The 17,467-nt window shown below is 45.8% G+C and overlaps 1 protein-coding gene and 1 long non-coding RNA gene across 4 annotated transcripts; one reads left to right on the top strand and one right to left on the bottom strand.

The window, feature by feature from the left end:
- Positions 1 to 14,617: 14,617 nt before the first annotated feature.
- On the top strand, positions 14,618 to 16,821 carry LOC122027111 (F-box protein At2g26160-like). 3 transcript variants are annotated; one of them, XM_042585962.1, is made up of 2 exons: positions 14,618 to 15,987; positions 16,543 to 16,821. In XM_042585962.1, exon 1 carries the CDS (start codon positions 14,692 to 14,694, stop codon positions 15,973 to 15,975), a length of 1,284 nt encoding a protein of 427 aa, XP_042441896.1. In that variant the 5' UTR covers positions 14,618 to 14,691; the 3' UTR covers positions 15,976 to 15,987; positions 16,543 to 16,821. The 3 variants fall into 3 exon arrangements, with proteins under 3 accessions (XP_042441896.1, XP_042441895.1, XP_042441894.1); XM_042585961.1 differs by having other exon boundaries at positions 16,499 to 16,821; XM_042585960.1 differs by having other exon boundaries at positions 16,491 to 16,821.
- An 86-nt stretch (positions 16,822 to 16,907) lies between these two features.
- LOC122027110 lies at positions 16,908 to 17,253 on the bottom strand. The gene is made up of 2 exons (XR_006124290.1): positions 17,211 to 17,253; positions 16,908 to 17,126 (listed from the first exon to the last, which is right to left on the bottom strand). It is a non-coding gene; the product is annotated as an uncharacterized LOC122027110 (long non-coding RNA).
- Between the last annotated feature and the right edge of the window lie 214 nt (positions 17,254 to 17,467).

Here is a 17,467-nt window from a genome sequence, read left to right as displayed (position 1 = left end):
CATTTATTTTTTTTTCCCCGTGTCTAAACTTCCTTCTCTCCCGAGCCTCACTCGGCGCCGACACCATCTTCTCCTCCGAGCCCTAACCGCCGACCACGGCGGTTTCCTTCTTCCCCGAGTGCACAAAGTCGTGCCGACATTTCTCCTCCTTCCTCCCGAGCCGCACACCGACGCCACTGCCATTCCTACTCAGCCCTAGCGCCGGTTCTTCCTCTCCTCTGTTGTCGCCTCTCGCCGTGGAGGACTCAAATCGCCGCCCCTTTCGTCAGCAAGCTTTGGCCGGAAGAGGGAGTACCGAGCTCTCTCCTAATCTGCCCTAGCCGGTGCCACCACAGTCCTCTTCCTCAGTCCTAGCGTCACTTCTCGCGACGCCGGCCAAGGTTCTGCTACCCAATCTCCTCCTTTCTTCTGTTACAGCATCGCATACCTTTCCTTCCCCTCGCGTCGTCCCGGTTGCAACGGCCAACACTGGTCGGAAAGCCGCCGATCACCTCACTGTGGTCACACCTGATGTGCTTTGCCTTCTCCACAGGGAAGACAGATTCAAGGACAGAGAGTTTGGTGCCTTGGCTGTTGGCCACAGGTTTTTGGTTCCAATCGATTGTTATTATCTACTGTCGAAGAGGAAACAGGTAGAAATATGATTTCCAATTTTTGTGCTTGGTGAGTTAATTGGTTATTGTGGTGTTTCTTGGTTTCCAACAGCAATTAACCTTTGCTGGCAGCAACAAAACCTTGTGTGGATCAACAATCAAGGCTGTGAATAGAGGTAAGGTGTATAAATTTGTTTTGGTATTAGGTTCATATTTGGAAGAGTTCAAGTTGATTTAGGTTTAGACCTAAATCAAATTGTATAGTGGAACGAATTAGGATTCTAGTAAATAAGGAATTATTTTTAGCTATGTGGTATGTATGTAGCTAAATTAAATGTGGTTATTACAGGACTTTGATTCGGGACGGTATCTCGACGAGTATCTTGATTACCGGATTAGACCACTTTATTGGAGGCGGGTACTTTGACTTATGTCTTTGATATGCATAATAATATGTTTAACATATAGCAGTGATTGTGTAATCATTTTGTTTCAGTTGGTCACTACATGATAGTTACATGATTGCTTGTTTATTTATTCTGCACTGCATATTATTTACCTGATCATATATGCTTTAGGTAGTGACCTAACCACATGCTATGTTATCTTCTAGATCTAGGGTTTATTTGATGCCCTATCTGATTTGTGTACCTTCTATCTGATACATCTTCCAGTGGTACACACTTTGTATTATTTATATGATCATTACTATATTATTCATGAGATTGTCATGCTTAGTGTCATGCATCATGATTGCATGCTGTGCGATTGTCGGCTCCACCATGGTTGAGCCCATCGCCAGTTACATGTACTGCACACACCACCACTCATGGATTAGTGGTATATCGTGTGTGTGGCGGTTCACTGCTTGGCTCCGCTGGTCGTGACTCGGTGGTAGCCGGCCCGCCTGCTTGGCTCCGCTTGGCATTTAGTGTAGCAGTAGCCGGCGGATGGTGGACTCTGTTTGGCTCTTGGTCGATGACTCAACGTGGTAGCCGACAGAGATATCCTCCCCATCGTACGGGAGTTGAGAGCATTGAGCTCCCCATTTATGATTTGGGGTCGGAGGATAGTGCTCCGACAGCATCCCGTCCACTTGGTCGCTCATCGTGAGCAGTGATGTCGAGTGCATGGTCACCATATGCATTTATTGCATTTATTGTTTGTGATTGCTGCATTTACTTGCTGGATTTATATGGATGCATATGATTGACATGCATACGGGATTATGACTCCCTGTTACCTTTGTACTTTGATCCCGGTTAGTACAGTTATCTCCTGATTTCGTTTCAGTTGCATTTATCCTTCTTGTATTCAGGAGACTGTACACATGATTAGTGTTGTCTGTTATTTGTTTTATTATGCATATCAGTTGTACCTGCTGAGTGTTGGACTCACCCCGCTTCCATTGTTGATATATTTTCAGGTTGAGGCTGTCAGGAGCAGTTCTAGTCGCTGGTTCCCACAGCACGTAGTGCTAGTCCTCTGCTAGTTTTGAGTTGTTATTTTATTTTAGTTTTTCTCTATCAGACTTTGTTTTAGTCTTGTTTTGGATTTTACATATGGATATTGTATGGAATCCTTCCGTTTGATGGACTTTTGATATAATTTGGATTTTATTCTACTACATGCCTGCCTGGACGGCAGAATAGGTGAGTTCGTCAGATTTGAGCTTTACGAGTGTAGTTGAGTAGGGTGGATTTCGAGTCAGAGTACTATTATTTGTGATTACTATATAACTGCGTGGTGATTGATTTTATTTATTGTTATAATTCCAGCCGCCTGTGGCTGAGGTATATGTGTTATGTAGAAGTTTCAGATTGTCCGCCGTACAGGGAAGATGCTGCCGAAATTTCTTCGGACAAGGACTCCTCTGGGGCGTGACACGTCGTTGCAAAGATACTCCTAGGGATAACTTCCCCTGTATTTTTGATTTGACCTCTAGACCTAAGGTTGGTTCCATAGCTATATGGAACCCTATGATAAGAAGGCACATCCTTCTTGGTGTTAGATTTGTATCCCAAACCTTTACGGTCATTGGATGACTTTTGTACTCCTAGCCCTAGGTTTTGATTCTTGGACCCTTGTGTTTTATTTGTGATTCTTCTAAGAGTCCTTTCCAATTTATCAAGTCTTGACCTCAATACTTGATTTTATCTCCATAACACCTCAACCTTAGATTTTTCACTAACACCTTGATTTTTCTTTTTCTTAGGCAAATACCTAGAATCCTTAGAGTTATTGTCTAAATTATTTTCTACCCTACTAACCTTAGGTTGAGTGGTTTTAGCATGATAGACTACATAATTTTCCTTAATTCTATCATGCTTCCTATTTTTATTGTAAATGACATTAAAATGATAAAAACTTGAACTAGCATGCTTTTTACCATAATTCAAGGGGATAGACTCAATAAATGATATCTTGGGTTTTACTTTTGAAGCTCCCCCTTGACTTGTGCTTCCTCCCTTAGCTTTGACTGCTTTCTTCCCCTTCGGACATTGACTCCGATAATGTCCTTTTTGATTGCACAAAAAGCACACTATGTGCTTCTTGCTCTTCTTAGTTGTGGGGATGATCTCTTTGGGCTTCTCTTTATCCTTAGGTGCCACTTGACCCTTCTTCTTGACCAATTTAGGGCACTTGCTCTTGTAGTGTCCATGTTCCCTACACTCAAAACATATAATATAATTTTTATTTTTAATTGAAATAATTATACCTTCATGTGTAGGGATGACTTCTTCTCCTTTTAATCCGGATGTAGAGGCTTTCTCTTGATTCGACAATGATGATCCTCCAATTGATTTGACTTGACTTTTAGAGGTGGAAACTTTTTCATCTTCATCCCTTCTTAATCCGGAGATGGAGGCTTTTTCTTTTTCTTCATCCTCTTGTACATGAAACAAGGAATATTCTTCCTCCTTGCCATTCTCATTGCACTCCATTGAGGATGAAGTTTCTTCTTCTTCCGATGTTGAGTATCTCTTAACCTCGGTGTCCTCCTTCTTTTGGTCTTGCTCCAATGAGTTGCCCTCTTTGGATTTCTCTTGGTTTGGCGTAGTGGAGGGTTCTTCATGAAGCTTGGCCAATTTGCTCCACAATTCTTTTGCATCTTCAAATTCTCTAATTTTTCATAGAATTGTGCTAGGCAATAAACTAACCAATAATTTGGTTACCTTGTCATTCGTCTCGCACCTTTGGACTTGCTCTTGGCTCCACTTGCTCCTCTTGAGAGTTTTGCCCTTAGAATTTGTTGGAGCTTCAAAGCCTTCCATTAGAGTAAACCATTGCTCTATCTCCACCATCAAGAAATTTTCGATCCTTGATTTCTAAAGATCGAAGCTTGTTGAAGTGAATGATGGAGGCACCCTTGTGTCGAATCTGAATCCATCTCCGAATTCCATTTGAAGTTGAGCTCTTGATAAAATCTTTGGCTTGATGGAATTTGCTTCAACTTCTTTACCCTCTAGCTTTGTTGCCCCTTTTGGCGATGATTCCGGTAAAAAGCAACCTTGCTCTGATACCACTTGTTAGTGTTGATGTGTAGCAAGAGGGGGGGTGAATAACTCATCGCGCTCGTCGTTGCTTGCTTCTTGGTGATGATACGCAGCGGAAAGAACAAGAAACACAAATACAACGCTAACACTAGGATTTACTTGGTATCCACCTCAAGAAGCGGTGACTAATCCAAGGATCCACACGCGACACACACTCCATTAGTAAAAACACTCATTTACGGTAACTACCGAAGGCGGAGAAGCCTTGTACAAACTCACACAACAACAACAAGAAAAGAAGAAGCAAATACAAGTAAATCTTACAAGATTTTATACAATGAACCCTAGCTAGCTTCTCCTTCTTGTTTGGAATGCCTCTTGACCTTGGAAGTGCAAAAACACCTTGCTCCAAGAAACTTCAAGAACTGGCGGTGAGCTCTGGAAATGTCGCAATGAAGTATCGAGAAGGATCGGGCAAAGTGGTGCTGAAGAAAATGCTCGCAACGGCTTTATCCAGCGCCAACGGTCAAATCTCAATCGATTGAATTGCTCTCAATCAATTGGGGAGGCTTTGGATCGATCGGTTGATCGATCCAGAGTACCTCTGTGCTTTTGAAAATTCCTTGAATTGATTGCCCAATCGATTCAACATGTCTCGCACGATTTCCAGGGCTATCGTGCGATTTTCCAACCTCCCAATTGATTGACCGATCGATTGGAGGTTTCAATCGATCAACTGATCGATTCAGAAGCTGACTGTTTGCTCAGAAACTCTCTCAATCGATTGGGGAAGTTTTGATCGATTATTTAATCGAACCAGACCTTTTTTTGCATAAAATCACATCAACCAATCGATTGAACCCCCCCAATCGATTGTCCAATAGATTGGCAAGCAAAAAATTGTGTAGAGCTTGAAATTAGCTTCGTTTCGCATTTGAAATCACCCCATTCTGATATCCGAGTTAAAAGTTATGAACTTAGAAAGTTTACTACGTTCGAACTTCCTACTTCCATGTCAACTTCTTATTGGACTTACGACCGCTAAGAGTTTCATCAACTTTTGACCCATCTAGACTTTCTCTTTGCCAACTTCTCATTGGACTTCTGATCACTAAGTGCGGTTCTCCTTGACCCACTTAGATATACCGTCTCGTGCTAAGTGTCCTGTCCTCCATGACCCACTTGGACTTCCTTCCACCAGATGTCCGATCACCCTTGACTCATCTGGATTTCCTTGTGCCAAGTATCCAGTCAATCCTTTGACCTACTTCTCAATACCAGGTGTCCGATCAACCTTTGACCCATCTGGATTTTCACGTGCCTGGCTTCACTCACCAGGTCTTTCAATCTGCCTGACTTCACTCACCAGGACCTTCACTTAACTTCACTTACTAGGATTTTCATACTGCCTAGCTTCACTCACTAGGTCTTTCACTTGGCTTCACTCACCAGGATTTTTCTTTTTGCCTGGCTTCACTCACTAGGACTTCTCCTTTGCCTAGCTTCACTCACTAGGTCTTATCCTCTGCCTAGCTTCACTCACTAGATCTTTCATCTGGCTTCATTCACCAGGATCTCCCAACTGCCTGGCTTTACTCACCAGGACTTCCCATCTGCCTGGCTTCACTCACCAGGACTTCCCAGTCAAGTATCCGGTCAACCTTGACCTACTTGACTCTTCTTCACACCTAACTGGTCAACCTTGAGGAGAGGAGAATTGTACTAATAATCTCCCCAAATGAATGATTACACCTGCAATATCCATGTATTGTCAAACATCGAAACCCAAACATCAAGACTCAAGCTTGAGCTGAATCAAGCATAGTCAATCAGGCCAACCTTGACCTAGAGAATATTGCACCAACAGCGTCGTATGGAGACTGCCTCGATCCCGATCCGCTTTCTTCGTGATGCGGACCGCAACTAGAATTAGCCCGCGCCTTCCTTCCAAGCGGAGTGAAACCTTGGCGCCTGCTGCCCAAACAACGGTCTTTCCCCATATGTCCCTATCGTCCGATTGGACGCCTTCCCTGTCCGAGTTGCCACAAGGAACTATCTGTGCGCCATCGGTTACTTTCATACTGTCTCCACTGCTGAAAGCTCAGAAGTCTCGCATCCGACCGGTGTCAACGTCTAAGTCGGCTAGTAGAGAAACTTCATCCCCGTCCACTCCGAGTGGCCGATGCCACATAACAACAGTCATCCATCTACCTACGGACAAGTGACGTGACTCCGATAGCGCAGAATCTCAAGCCCCCGAGCACCAAATAATTATCCAGGGGTTACTCGCACAGATATGGACCGATGCTGGCCCGAGCGACGGTCATGACTCTAGGGGCGCTCGCCGATAGTCATACCCAGATGTCCACTGGGGTAAGTATTTTACTTGTATGTTCCTATTTATCGCCGCTCGGCCCTAATAAATTCCTACTTCCTCGTAGTATTGGGTAAAAAACCTAGCCATGTGCCAAAGGCTTGCCTTTTTGGAGCAAGAAGTAAACAGCCGCGCTCCCCGAGAGGCCAAGCAGCGGCTTCTCTGGTGCAGTTGGAGCAAATGAGTGTTGAGATAGCTCAATTAAGATCTGATCTGAGTAAGAGCTCCGATCAGCTGGAGGCGGAGAAGAGCAAAGGCGCCGAGCAAGCTGCACAATTGGCTCAGCTTGATAAACAAGCCAATTCCTTCAAGTCCAAGCTCAACTTGGCCAACACCAGGAAGCTCCGGGCCATTGAGGTCTTGGAGATAAAAAAATAAGGAGTTTTGGGTGCTGGCTCAAAACCTGAAGGATGTGGAGGCCTTGCTAAACGCCGAGCAGGAGATAAGGTTAGCCGAACGCTCCGCCACGAGCACCCAACTCGACTCCAAAGATGAAGAACTAGCTAAGTTAAAGGAAGAGTTGAAAGCCTCCCAAGCGGGCCTAGCGACGTATCAGGAGGCCGAGCCTAGTAGATTCGAGCTCATGAGGTGGGCTTACATCCGCTCGAACCTCTTTAATGACAAGGTTGCCAATCAGGCACTCCGCTTATTCAACCTTGGCATCGACGACAGTCCGCTCGATCAACTGAACGAGGGCAGCTACATTCCGACCGCCCTGACAAATAAGGTCATCAGTTGGAATAAGCTGACCGAGTCACTGCCCGACGATGTCTTGGATTATCTTGAGTGAGCCTCCTCCCGTGTATCCCGCCTCCTTTCTGTGCTCTGTTTGGACTTGTAAAAGTTATGCCAAGTATTAATGAATGGTCACCCATTTGGTGTACCTTTTTATTTAATATTAATCCTTCGTTCTATGCCCTTCAGCTTTTCTTTTTCATATTTTCTGCTTTGTTTCACTCTGTCATCTCTCAAAATCAAGCAAGTCTGCAAAGACAAGCCTTTTTTTTTTTGTCAATCTCAAGTTTATAGCCGCCTCTCGGCTGTTGATGTAGACGATGGTTTAAGATTCGCCACCCAACCATTTGAATGGTGGAGACAGGGGTTTAAAGTCGCCGCTCGACTGCTAATGGATACAGGGGTTTAACGTTGCTGCTCGACGGTTGGCTAAGATTGGGGTTTAACATCGCCGCTCAATGATTGGCGAAGACATGGGTTTAACGTCGCCGCTCGACACTTGATGAAGACTGGGGTTTATCGTCGCCGCTCGACGGTTGATGAAGATAGGGGTTTAACATCGTTGCTCGACGGTTGATGAAGACTGGGGTCTAATGTCGTCGCTCGACTGTTGGCGAAGATAGAGGCTTAACATCGTCGCTCGAAGGTTGGCGGAGATAGGTTTAATGTCGCCGCTTGACGGTTGATGAATACTGGGGTTTAATGTCGTTGCTCGACGATTAGCGAAGACTGAGGTTTAACGTCGTTGCTCAACGGTTAATGAAGATTGGATTTAACGTCGCTGCTCTAAGGTTGACGAAGATAGGGGTTTCATGTCATCGCTCGATGGTTGCTGAAGACTGGGGTTTAACGTCGCCGCTCGACTGTTGGCGAAGATAGACATTTAACGTTGCTGCTCGACGGTTGACGAAGACAGGGGTTTAACGTCGCTGCTTGATAGTTGATAGGCGCAGATATGAGTTATAGTCGCCGCTCGACTTTTAACTTAATCGATCAGCTCAAGAGTCTGGAAAATTGAGTTGTTATTCACGTCTGTCCTGCATCAGAAGGCATATACACAAGTACATCTATATTTACTCATGCACCTCACCCGGCTTTATAGGGTTGTAGATGATTCGCTCTCCATGGCCGCTCGAGCCGTCTTCCATCCTCGTCCTCTAAGTAGTAGGCTCCTGAACGAAGTTTCTGCACGATTTTATAAGGTCCTCCCCATGGTACCTCTAGCATGGAGACATCACAGACTGGCTTGATTTTCTTTCATACCAAATCGTCAACCTGAAAAGACCTCAGGATCACCCTTCAGTTGTAGTTATGTCTCATCCACTGTCGGTAAGTCATTTGTCTAACGACAGCTTTATCCTGCATATCATCCGCCAAGTTGAGCTCCAACAACCTCCGCTCAACATTTTCCTTATCGTAGAGCCGCACTCGGTCGGATTCTACTCTCACTTCCACGGGTACCACCGCTTCTCCTCCATACACCAGCTAGAAAAAGACCTCAGGATCACCCTTCAGTTGTAGTTATGTCTCATCCACTGTCGGTAAGTCATTTGTCTAACGACAGCTTTATCCTGCATGTCATCCGCCAAGTTGAGCTCCAACAACCTCTGCTCAACATTTTCCTTATCGTAGAGCCGCACTCGGTCGGATTCTACTCTCACTTCCACGGGTACCACCGCTTCTCCTCCATACACCAGCTAGAATGGTATTGCGCTGGTCACCTCTTTTGGAGTAGTGCGAAGTACCCACAAGACACTCGGGAGCTTATTGACCCAGCAACCCCCGACGTGGTCGAGCCGAGCTCGTAAGCCTCTAAAGATCTCCCGGTTTATGACTTCTGCCAAGCCATTGCTTTGGGGGTAGGCTACTGAGGTGAAGACCTGCTGGATGTCATAGCCTTCACACCACTCCCTGAGCCTCTGACTCGCAAACTGGCTCCCGTTATCAAAGACGAGCCGGTAGGGGATGCCTAACCGACACAAGATGTTCTGCCAGATGAATTTGATGATCATCTGTTCACTTATCTTTGCCAATGGCTCGGTCTCCACCCACTTTGAGAAGTAGTTCACCGCGACGAGCAGGACCGTCCGCTGACTAGCCATCATGGGGAACGGTCCCACGATGTTCATGCCCGATTGGTCGAACGGGCAAGACACCGTGGTTGTCTTCATCTCCTCGGCCGGTCGGTGCAGGATGTTGTGATACTTTTGGCAGGACGAGCATGTGGCTACTATTCAAGTGGCATCCTCTTGGAGAGTTGGTCAAAAATATCCGGCTAGGAGAATCTTTTGAGCCAGCGAACGACCGCCCGAGTGGCTTCCACAGGAGCCAAGATGTACTTCTTGGAGTATGTACTTTATGTCCTCCGGGCCCACACATTTGAGTAGCGGCCTTGAGAATGACGTCTTATAAAGCTCGTCTCCGATCAAGGTGAATCATCCCGTCCTCTTCTTTAGTAGTCGAGCTGTCTCTTGGTTGGTTGACATGTTATCTGATCGGAGGAATTCAATCAACGGCGTTCTCCAGTTGCTTGGGAAGACCACTCCTTCCAATCGGTCGATGTGCACCACCAATGAAACATATTCGATTGGCTGGCTAATCACGACCAGTGATAATGAGCTGGCTAATTTAGCTAGTTCATCCGCTATTTGATTGCCTGATCGGGAGACCTTCTGTATAGTGACCTCTTGAAAATTTGCCTTTAACCTCTCGAAAGCTTCTATATATAACTTGAGTCGGGAGCTGCTAATCTCGAACGTCCCAGATAGTTATTGGGCGGTTAACTGAGAGTTCAAGTGAATGAGGACCTTTGTGGCTTCGACATATTACGCTGCTTGTAAGCCAGTTATCAAGGATTCATACTTGGCTTCATTGTTGGTGGTCTGATAATCCAGCCGAATGGAAAGTTGCATCCGGTCTTCACGTGGTGAAATGAGCAGAATGTCGATCCTGCTTCCTTGTCGAGCGGATGAACCATTGACATATATTCTCCAGGTTGCTGCTGGTTCGACGTTCTGGACCTCTGTGATGAAATCAGGTAAGGCCTGAGCTTTGATCGTCGTTCGAGGTTGATATTGAATATCAAACTTACTTAGTTCAATTGTCTATTTGATTAACCACCCGAACGCTTCTGGGTTAAGGAGAACTTTTCCCAGGATACTATTGGTCATGACGATGAACAGATGGACAAGGAAGTACGGGCAGAGTCTTCGAACGGCTAACACTAGCGTATAAGCCAATTTTTCAAGACAGGTGTAGCGGGACTCTGCATCTTCCAATATATAGCTTAGAAAATACAAGGGTTGCTATTCAAGACTGTTCTGCTTAACTAATGCTGAGCTGACCGCATACTCGGTGGCCGACAGATAGATTCAGAGCAGCTTCCCGGAGCTTGGCTTAGATAACATAGGCAAGGAATTAAGATACTCCTTGAGCTCTTCCAACGCCTAGTCGTACTTTGCGTCCCACTGGAATTTTATCGCTCGACGCAGCACCTTGAAGAATGGTAGGCTCCGATCGGATGACTTGGATATAAATCTGGATAGTGCGATGATTCGTCTGGTCAACCGTTGGACCTCCTTCAAGCTGCAGGGTGGGGCATGCCTTGTAGCGCCTTCAGTTTACTCGGATTCACCTCGATACCCCGTTCGGTGACGATATATCCGAGGAAGCGTCCAGTCTTAGCGTCATAGAGACACTTGCTCGAGTTCAGCTTCATCCCGTATGTCCTTAAGGTTCAACATGTTTCTTTGATATCTGCACACATATCAGCAGCTCAAACTGACCTTATTAATATGTTGTCAACGTATACCTCCGAGTTGCGATCGATCTGCTAACAAAATACTTTATTCATTAGCCTCTGGTAGGTGGCACCAGCGTTCTTCAGTCCGAACAGCATGTTGTTGTAGTAGAACATTCCATCGGTCATGATAAAGCTAACCTTTTCCTGATCTTCTTTGGCTAGCGACACTTGGTGGTAGCCTTGATACGCGTCGAATATGCAGATCAGTTCGCAGCCCGTCGTAGAGTCCACCATCTGATCTATCCGGGGCAGCGGATAGAAATCCTTCGAGCACACTTATACAAGTCACGGAAGTCGATGCACACCCACCATTTGTTGCCTGGCTTGGAGACCAACACGACATTAGCGAGCCACCTCGGGAACTGGACTTCCTGAATGTGGCCGACTTCTAGTAATTTCTCTATTTCTACTCGGATGATTAGGTTCTACTCCACGCTGAAGTCCCTTTTCCTCTGCTTCACGAGCCAGGCCTCCAGTCGGATATGAAGCTCGTGTTGGGCGGCGCTCGACGAGATTCTGGGGAGTTCGTGGGTTGACCAGGCGAACACGTCATGATTCTGCCTAAGGTAGGTAGACAGCTCTGCCTTTCTCTTGCTCTTCAAATCGGCTGCAATGAAGGTGGTCTCTTCCGACCGACTCGGGTGAATCTGGACCTCTTCCTTTTCTTCATAACCATTGTCGAGGGGGGGGGGGGGGTCTCAATGGTGGCGTTCACCTCCAAGCGTGAGTTTTTCTGAGCGATCCTTGCTTTTACTATGACCATCTCGACGTAGCATCACCGAGCGGCCAATTGTTCACCTTTGACTTCTCCTACCTTGTCGTCTACCGGGAACTTAATCTTCTGACAGTAGGTGGACACTACCGCTCAGAACTCGTTGAGAGCCGGTTGACCTAATATAACGTTGTAGGCCGACGATGCATCTATCACAATGAAGTTTGTGGTCCTTGTCCTCTTCAAGGGCTCCTCGCCGAGTGAGATGGCCAACTTGGTCTGGCCGATCGGCAACATTTCGTTGCTCGTGAAACCGTAGAGCGGGGTCGTCATCGTCAGCAGTTTGCTACAGTCGATTTGCAACTAATCGAATGTCTTCTTGTATATGATGTTCATCGATCTCCCTATATCAACAAAAGTTTGATGGATTGTATAATCGGTAATTACCGTTCGGATGATCAGTGCATCATTGTGAGAAATTTCCACTCCCTCTAAATCTCTAGGGCCGAAACTGATCTCGGGTCCTTCAGCTCTCTCTTTGTTGCAGCCTACAATATGGATCTTGAGTCGTCGAACGTGCGACTTTCTTGCTCTGTTAGAATCTCCGTCGGTCGACCCACTAGCGATCATTCCTATCTCTCCCCGAGCGGTGTTACTCCGGTTCTCTTCCTCCCGTGCCGACGGTTTGTTCCGCTCGACAAAGACTCGGGTGAGACTTTGGTTACTCCCATGCTAAGGTCGATGGTGGCATGGTTCAGCTGTTGTCCTTTCTTCCTCCCTTTAGATGGTTGATTGGCGCCTTTGTCGCCGATCAGGTGATGGGGATTGACGACGATATCCTCGCGGGGCCGGCCTGCTAGCTGCCAGGTCGTAGCAGTTCCGGGTATTGTGCGTCGTCGACTAGTGAAAGGAGCAGAACATCGACGTCCACATCTTGCCTTTTGCAGCCTTTGGATGAGCAGCCACCACATGTTGCACAATATGTGTCCTAGGCTCATGTGGCGGGGCTCCTCCTGATCGAGGCCCTTTGAGGGGTTGATGACTGCTTGGCTGCCGCCGTTCAGATGATCTAGCGAGCTCGGCTGGCGTTTCCTTCTTCCTTGCTGTTTGGGCTTCTTCCACATTGATGTATTCATTGACCTTCTTTTATAGGTGGCCAAAATCTCTCGGCGGCCTCCGAATGAGCGATCGGAAGAACTCTCCTTCGGTGAACCCTTGGGTGAAGGCATTCACCAACACGTTCGAGGAGACTGCCGGGATGTCCATTGCCACTTAATTGAAGCACTAGATATAGGCCCTCAATGCCTCTCGGGATCCTTGCTTCAGCGAGAATAGATTCACACTCATCTTCTGGTGGTGACGACTGCTAACGAAGTGATACAGGAAGGTCGCTCGAAAGTCTTAGAAGCTGTGAATCGAGCTGCTCGGCAGTTGTTTGAACCAACATTGCATTGATCCAACTAGCATGGTGAGAAAGAATCAGCATTTCACCCTATCCATTACTGGTGAAGTGTGGTCGTGTTATCAAACTTGGCCAAGTGGTCGTCAGGGTCGATCACTCCATTATATTCCCCGATCGTCAAAGCGGTGTAATGCTTCGACAGAGGGTCATTTAGAATCTCCTCCGAAAACTATTGGTTGACTCACTCGGGCGAATCATCCTCTCTGGGTGCTTTCCTTTTCCTTATGTCTCAAGCGGGAGCCTCATCCAAGGAAGATCCCCGATCTTTATCCGCTCGGCCCCTTTCTTCTGCTGGAGTCTATAATAGTGCTTAGTGGTATGAGACCAGTACATTAGGGACTTCCCCATAGGTGACGATCGACTTTTGTTCGGCTCCTGAGTGGAAATTTGTTTCGCTTAGTCTCCTCACTCAGCTTGACAACTTGTCGTTGAGGTTGCAGGCTCCTGTGCTTTGCGTTCGGACAATGCTTGTTGGTACTCGGCCATCACCTATTGTTGTTGTTGCTCCACTATCTTTGCCACTCGGGCATGTATCAGCGTGTCGAGCTCCTCTTGCGTTAACGCCACCGTTGTGAATCGTCCAACATCTTCCATCTTCTCATTTGGATGCAGGTTACGATTCTCATAGACGACGCCAAAATGATCTTGTCTGAAAGCGTGAAGCTAGAAAGCCGAGGATGTGGTGGCTCTGCTGACTGGATTAAGACCTCGTTCCTCTCTGCAAAACAAACCAAACCAGGGAAGGAGTCTCTGGCGTTGGCCCTCCGACACTCAAGTTAGAAACAATTGTAGGAAGAGAAATAAAAACTAATAGAGATAGAGATCAATCTTGCCTTTATTCATACCTAACATACTCTTTTATATCTTTCTTAGTGACCTTCCATCTTCCCCTATTTAATGATATTAATTATCGATAGAAGACATCTTTATCTTGACATTTTCGCATTCAATGATAAATGGAGTGTTCTCTTTTGTTTTCTCTTCCTCTTATTAAGTAAATCTTTTCATCTTTTATTATTTTATCGGTTCATTATTAATATGTACAATGTCAATGTCATATCCCAAGCCGGACGAGTGACCCGCTCGACCACTCTCCTACCGATCGGGTTGATCGAACACTGGCTCATCCAGACGACCGACTAGATAGTGATTCGTCTGATCGTCTACTGTAACCACTCCTCGCTCAAGTCGATCTAGCTTAAGCCATGATATTGAATGCTTTGATTTTATATATATATATATATATATATATATATATATATATATATATATATATATATATATATATATATAAAATCTTCTAATTAATTAATTTACTGAAATATTGATGGTCAGATAGTAATCTTTAGCTTTCGATAGGGGAAAAAAATGAAAATGAAAAATAAAATAAAATAGAAAAAAGGGGCGTTATAAAGTGAACGGACGGGATGTGAACTGTGAATGCCCGACGATGCGGATGCTTTACCGGATCGCGATGCACATCTTAACCTCGTCCTCCGCCTAGGAATACACAAAAATGGAGAATCGCCGCCGCGCCACCGGAAATAAGCGACGGAGACGTCGCCGTTCGCCCGCGCCTCCGCGTCCCGCCTCTGACGAACGCAGGTCTGGCCTCCGTGACTCACTTCTCCGGTCATCCCTCGACCGCACCAATAGAAATCAGCGGCGCCGGCCTCCCGCCTCTGACCGTACCAATCTAGCCGCGTCTCAATCCCTCGCCGCCGAGGACCTCTGGTCCGACTTGCCAGATTTGCTCCTCCTTTCCGTCCTCGACCGCCTCCCCTCCCTCCGCGACCTGTTCTTAGTTGCTTCCGTATGCCGATCGTGGCGCTCCGTCTTCCGCTCCTACTTCCCGTCCGCCTCGTATGGCCGTCCGCCTCTCCTTATTCTCCCATGTGTCGAACCCGAAGCTTACCAGTGGATCGAACCTCCTCGATGCCGCCTGAGGTCTCCTTCCGGACCCTTTTCCAGCGGTCGTTCTATGGTCCCTTCGGAGACCCTCTACCTGACCCTTCTTGGCTCTTCCTACGGTCAGCTCATCTTCGGCAACCGCGTTGGTGTTGTGGTGGCCGACGCATTCACCGGGGAGGAGCTCCGCCCGCCCATCCTCCCCGAGTCCCACCGCTTCTACTTCGGAGCCTTAACTGGTCCTCTTTCATCCCCAGGTTCCCATCTCCTTTTGTGCGACAAGCAGAGCCTATTCCTGTGGCAAGTGGGAAGCAGCAGCTGGAAAGAATGCTCCTTTGAACAGCATCATTTCTTCATAATTGGTGTCATGGCTTTCAAAGACAATATTTTTGTGTTGAGCAGTAGCGAAACACTATACTCTCTGCAGTTTTCCCCCTCTCTCGGCGTGAAAGAATTCACAGTGCCGTGGTGCGGGGAAAGCTCCAGCTGGGCAGTGGCTTTTGGATCCTGTAGCCGGATGGTTGAGTGCGACGGCAAGCTCATGCTGATACGCATTGTTCCATTTGGGGATGAAATAGATTTGTGTTTTGCTGTGTACTCCTTGGACTTCTCGGGGCAGCCGACATGGTCGAAGGTGGATAATTTGGGAGATTGGGCATTGTTCATCGATATGAAGAGTAACTTTTCAATATCTTGCGCCCATCCAGGAAGGTGGGGAGGAAGGAGCAACTGTATTTATCATGTTGACCGTTTGTTTGATGATTGGCATGAATTTCCATTGGATGCTCCGACTAGGAACATTGCCGAAATAGAACATCCGTTTGACTTCCATAATCTTAGCTTAATAAACTGGCCTTCTCCAATTTGGGTTTATCCAAGCATGTTATATTGAGACCTTCCATAGGTATGTAACTATCTCCTAGTATTGCACTTAAGACTAGAAAAACTTTCTATTGTTCAAGTATTTTGTTATTCTTGGCGATTTTTAGCAAGTTTTAGGTTTCATCACAGGTTGTTGTGATAAATAGTTCAATAGTAAAAATGAGTATGTTATACTCTTGTATAATTATCAATATTCATCTTTATATGGCTTGTAAACCAATGTAAAATATTTTGTTGAGGCTTCTAAGTTAAACCCATTACCAAACAGCTGATTCAGCTCAGGTAAAATTCAACAATAGATGGCCTCATTTTCTCATCTTTTCTATCAGACTGGGAACCTTTGAAACTTTGCTTGGTTTCTGCTTAGAAAATCTTTGGATCTATAAACTATGTTAGGACTATTTGCTTTAGTAAATTCTTTTTAGGATAAGTTGAGCATATGGTGTACATGTTTTCCTCGATTCCACCACGCATGGATAGTGATTCTTGGTTTTCACAAATTTCTTCTGCTATCTTAATTTTTAGAATATCAGATGATGGGCATACTGATCACTGAGTGTACTTGTGTCGAGGGAAGCCTGAAGGATTACAGCAGTTGGAAAACCTCTGGTGTCCATGCAGACGATGGAGTTTGTAGTTCTTTGTAGTACGGACAATAATTTTTCTAGAGCACTCCACGCCCGCCCCAGAGCATTTGGAAGGGAGATAAATCTGTGCCAATTAATACATGTTTTAGGGAGAGAGCGTTTTTAGACTGGCTCAAAATGTTACCTATAGTCAGCACATTGTGATGCTCTTGTTGGACCATGTGGATGATATAGTTGCATGTTAATCCTTCCTCGTATCCAGTTTTATATCCTCGTTTGTATCTGTTGCTTAAATATTAAGTTCTTGGTTGGAAACTGAGTTCTGATAGGATATTTGACAGAGATCTAGTTTTTGCTTTTGCAAACCAAATAATTGCAAACAAGATACGGGCATGGATAAGTAGAAACAAAATTCTGAATAAAATTGACTTTCCAACTTATTGGACCAATCCATTCGATTCCCTACCAGATGAAACTTTGGCCGCAGATGAATATAAGCATTTGCCCGGACTTGAAGGCGGCAACATAAGATGTCGGCATGATCATCACTTACGGTTTAATTAGTAGCCATAACCTACAACAAGCAAAAGTGTAAACATCACACCAAATCATCAGGGGAAACACTGATGCGTTCTTAGTTTTGTTGTGTTTGGAGTACCTGAGTTATCCATAGGGTTTCCTACAGGCACAGGCTCCTTGATGTCAACGACCACAACGTCTGAAGTGAGAAAAGTCTTATCTACTGAAGCGGCATGCTCCAAGCAACACATCACCACCTGTTTCATGGAGAAGAGCTTGTGTAGGTACGATAGGCACAATGACGAACAAGTTACAGGTAAGGATGTGAATGTAGAAGTAATCAAAACACACAAACCTTGGTGGGATCGATTATACCCGCAGCCATCAAATCCTCGT

This window comes from Zingiber officinale, chromosome 10A (genome assembly GCF_018446385.1).
Source record: "Zingiber officinale cultivar Zhangliang chromosome 10A, Zo_v1.1, whole genome shotgun sequence".
NCBI classification, from domain to species: Eukaryota; Viridiplantae; Streptophyta; class Magnoliopsida; order Zingiberales; family Zingiberaceae; genus Zingiber; species Zingiber officinale.
This window is presented reverse-complemented; position numbering and strand designations above follow the sequence as displayed.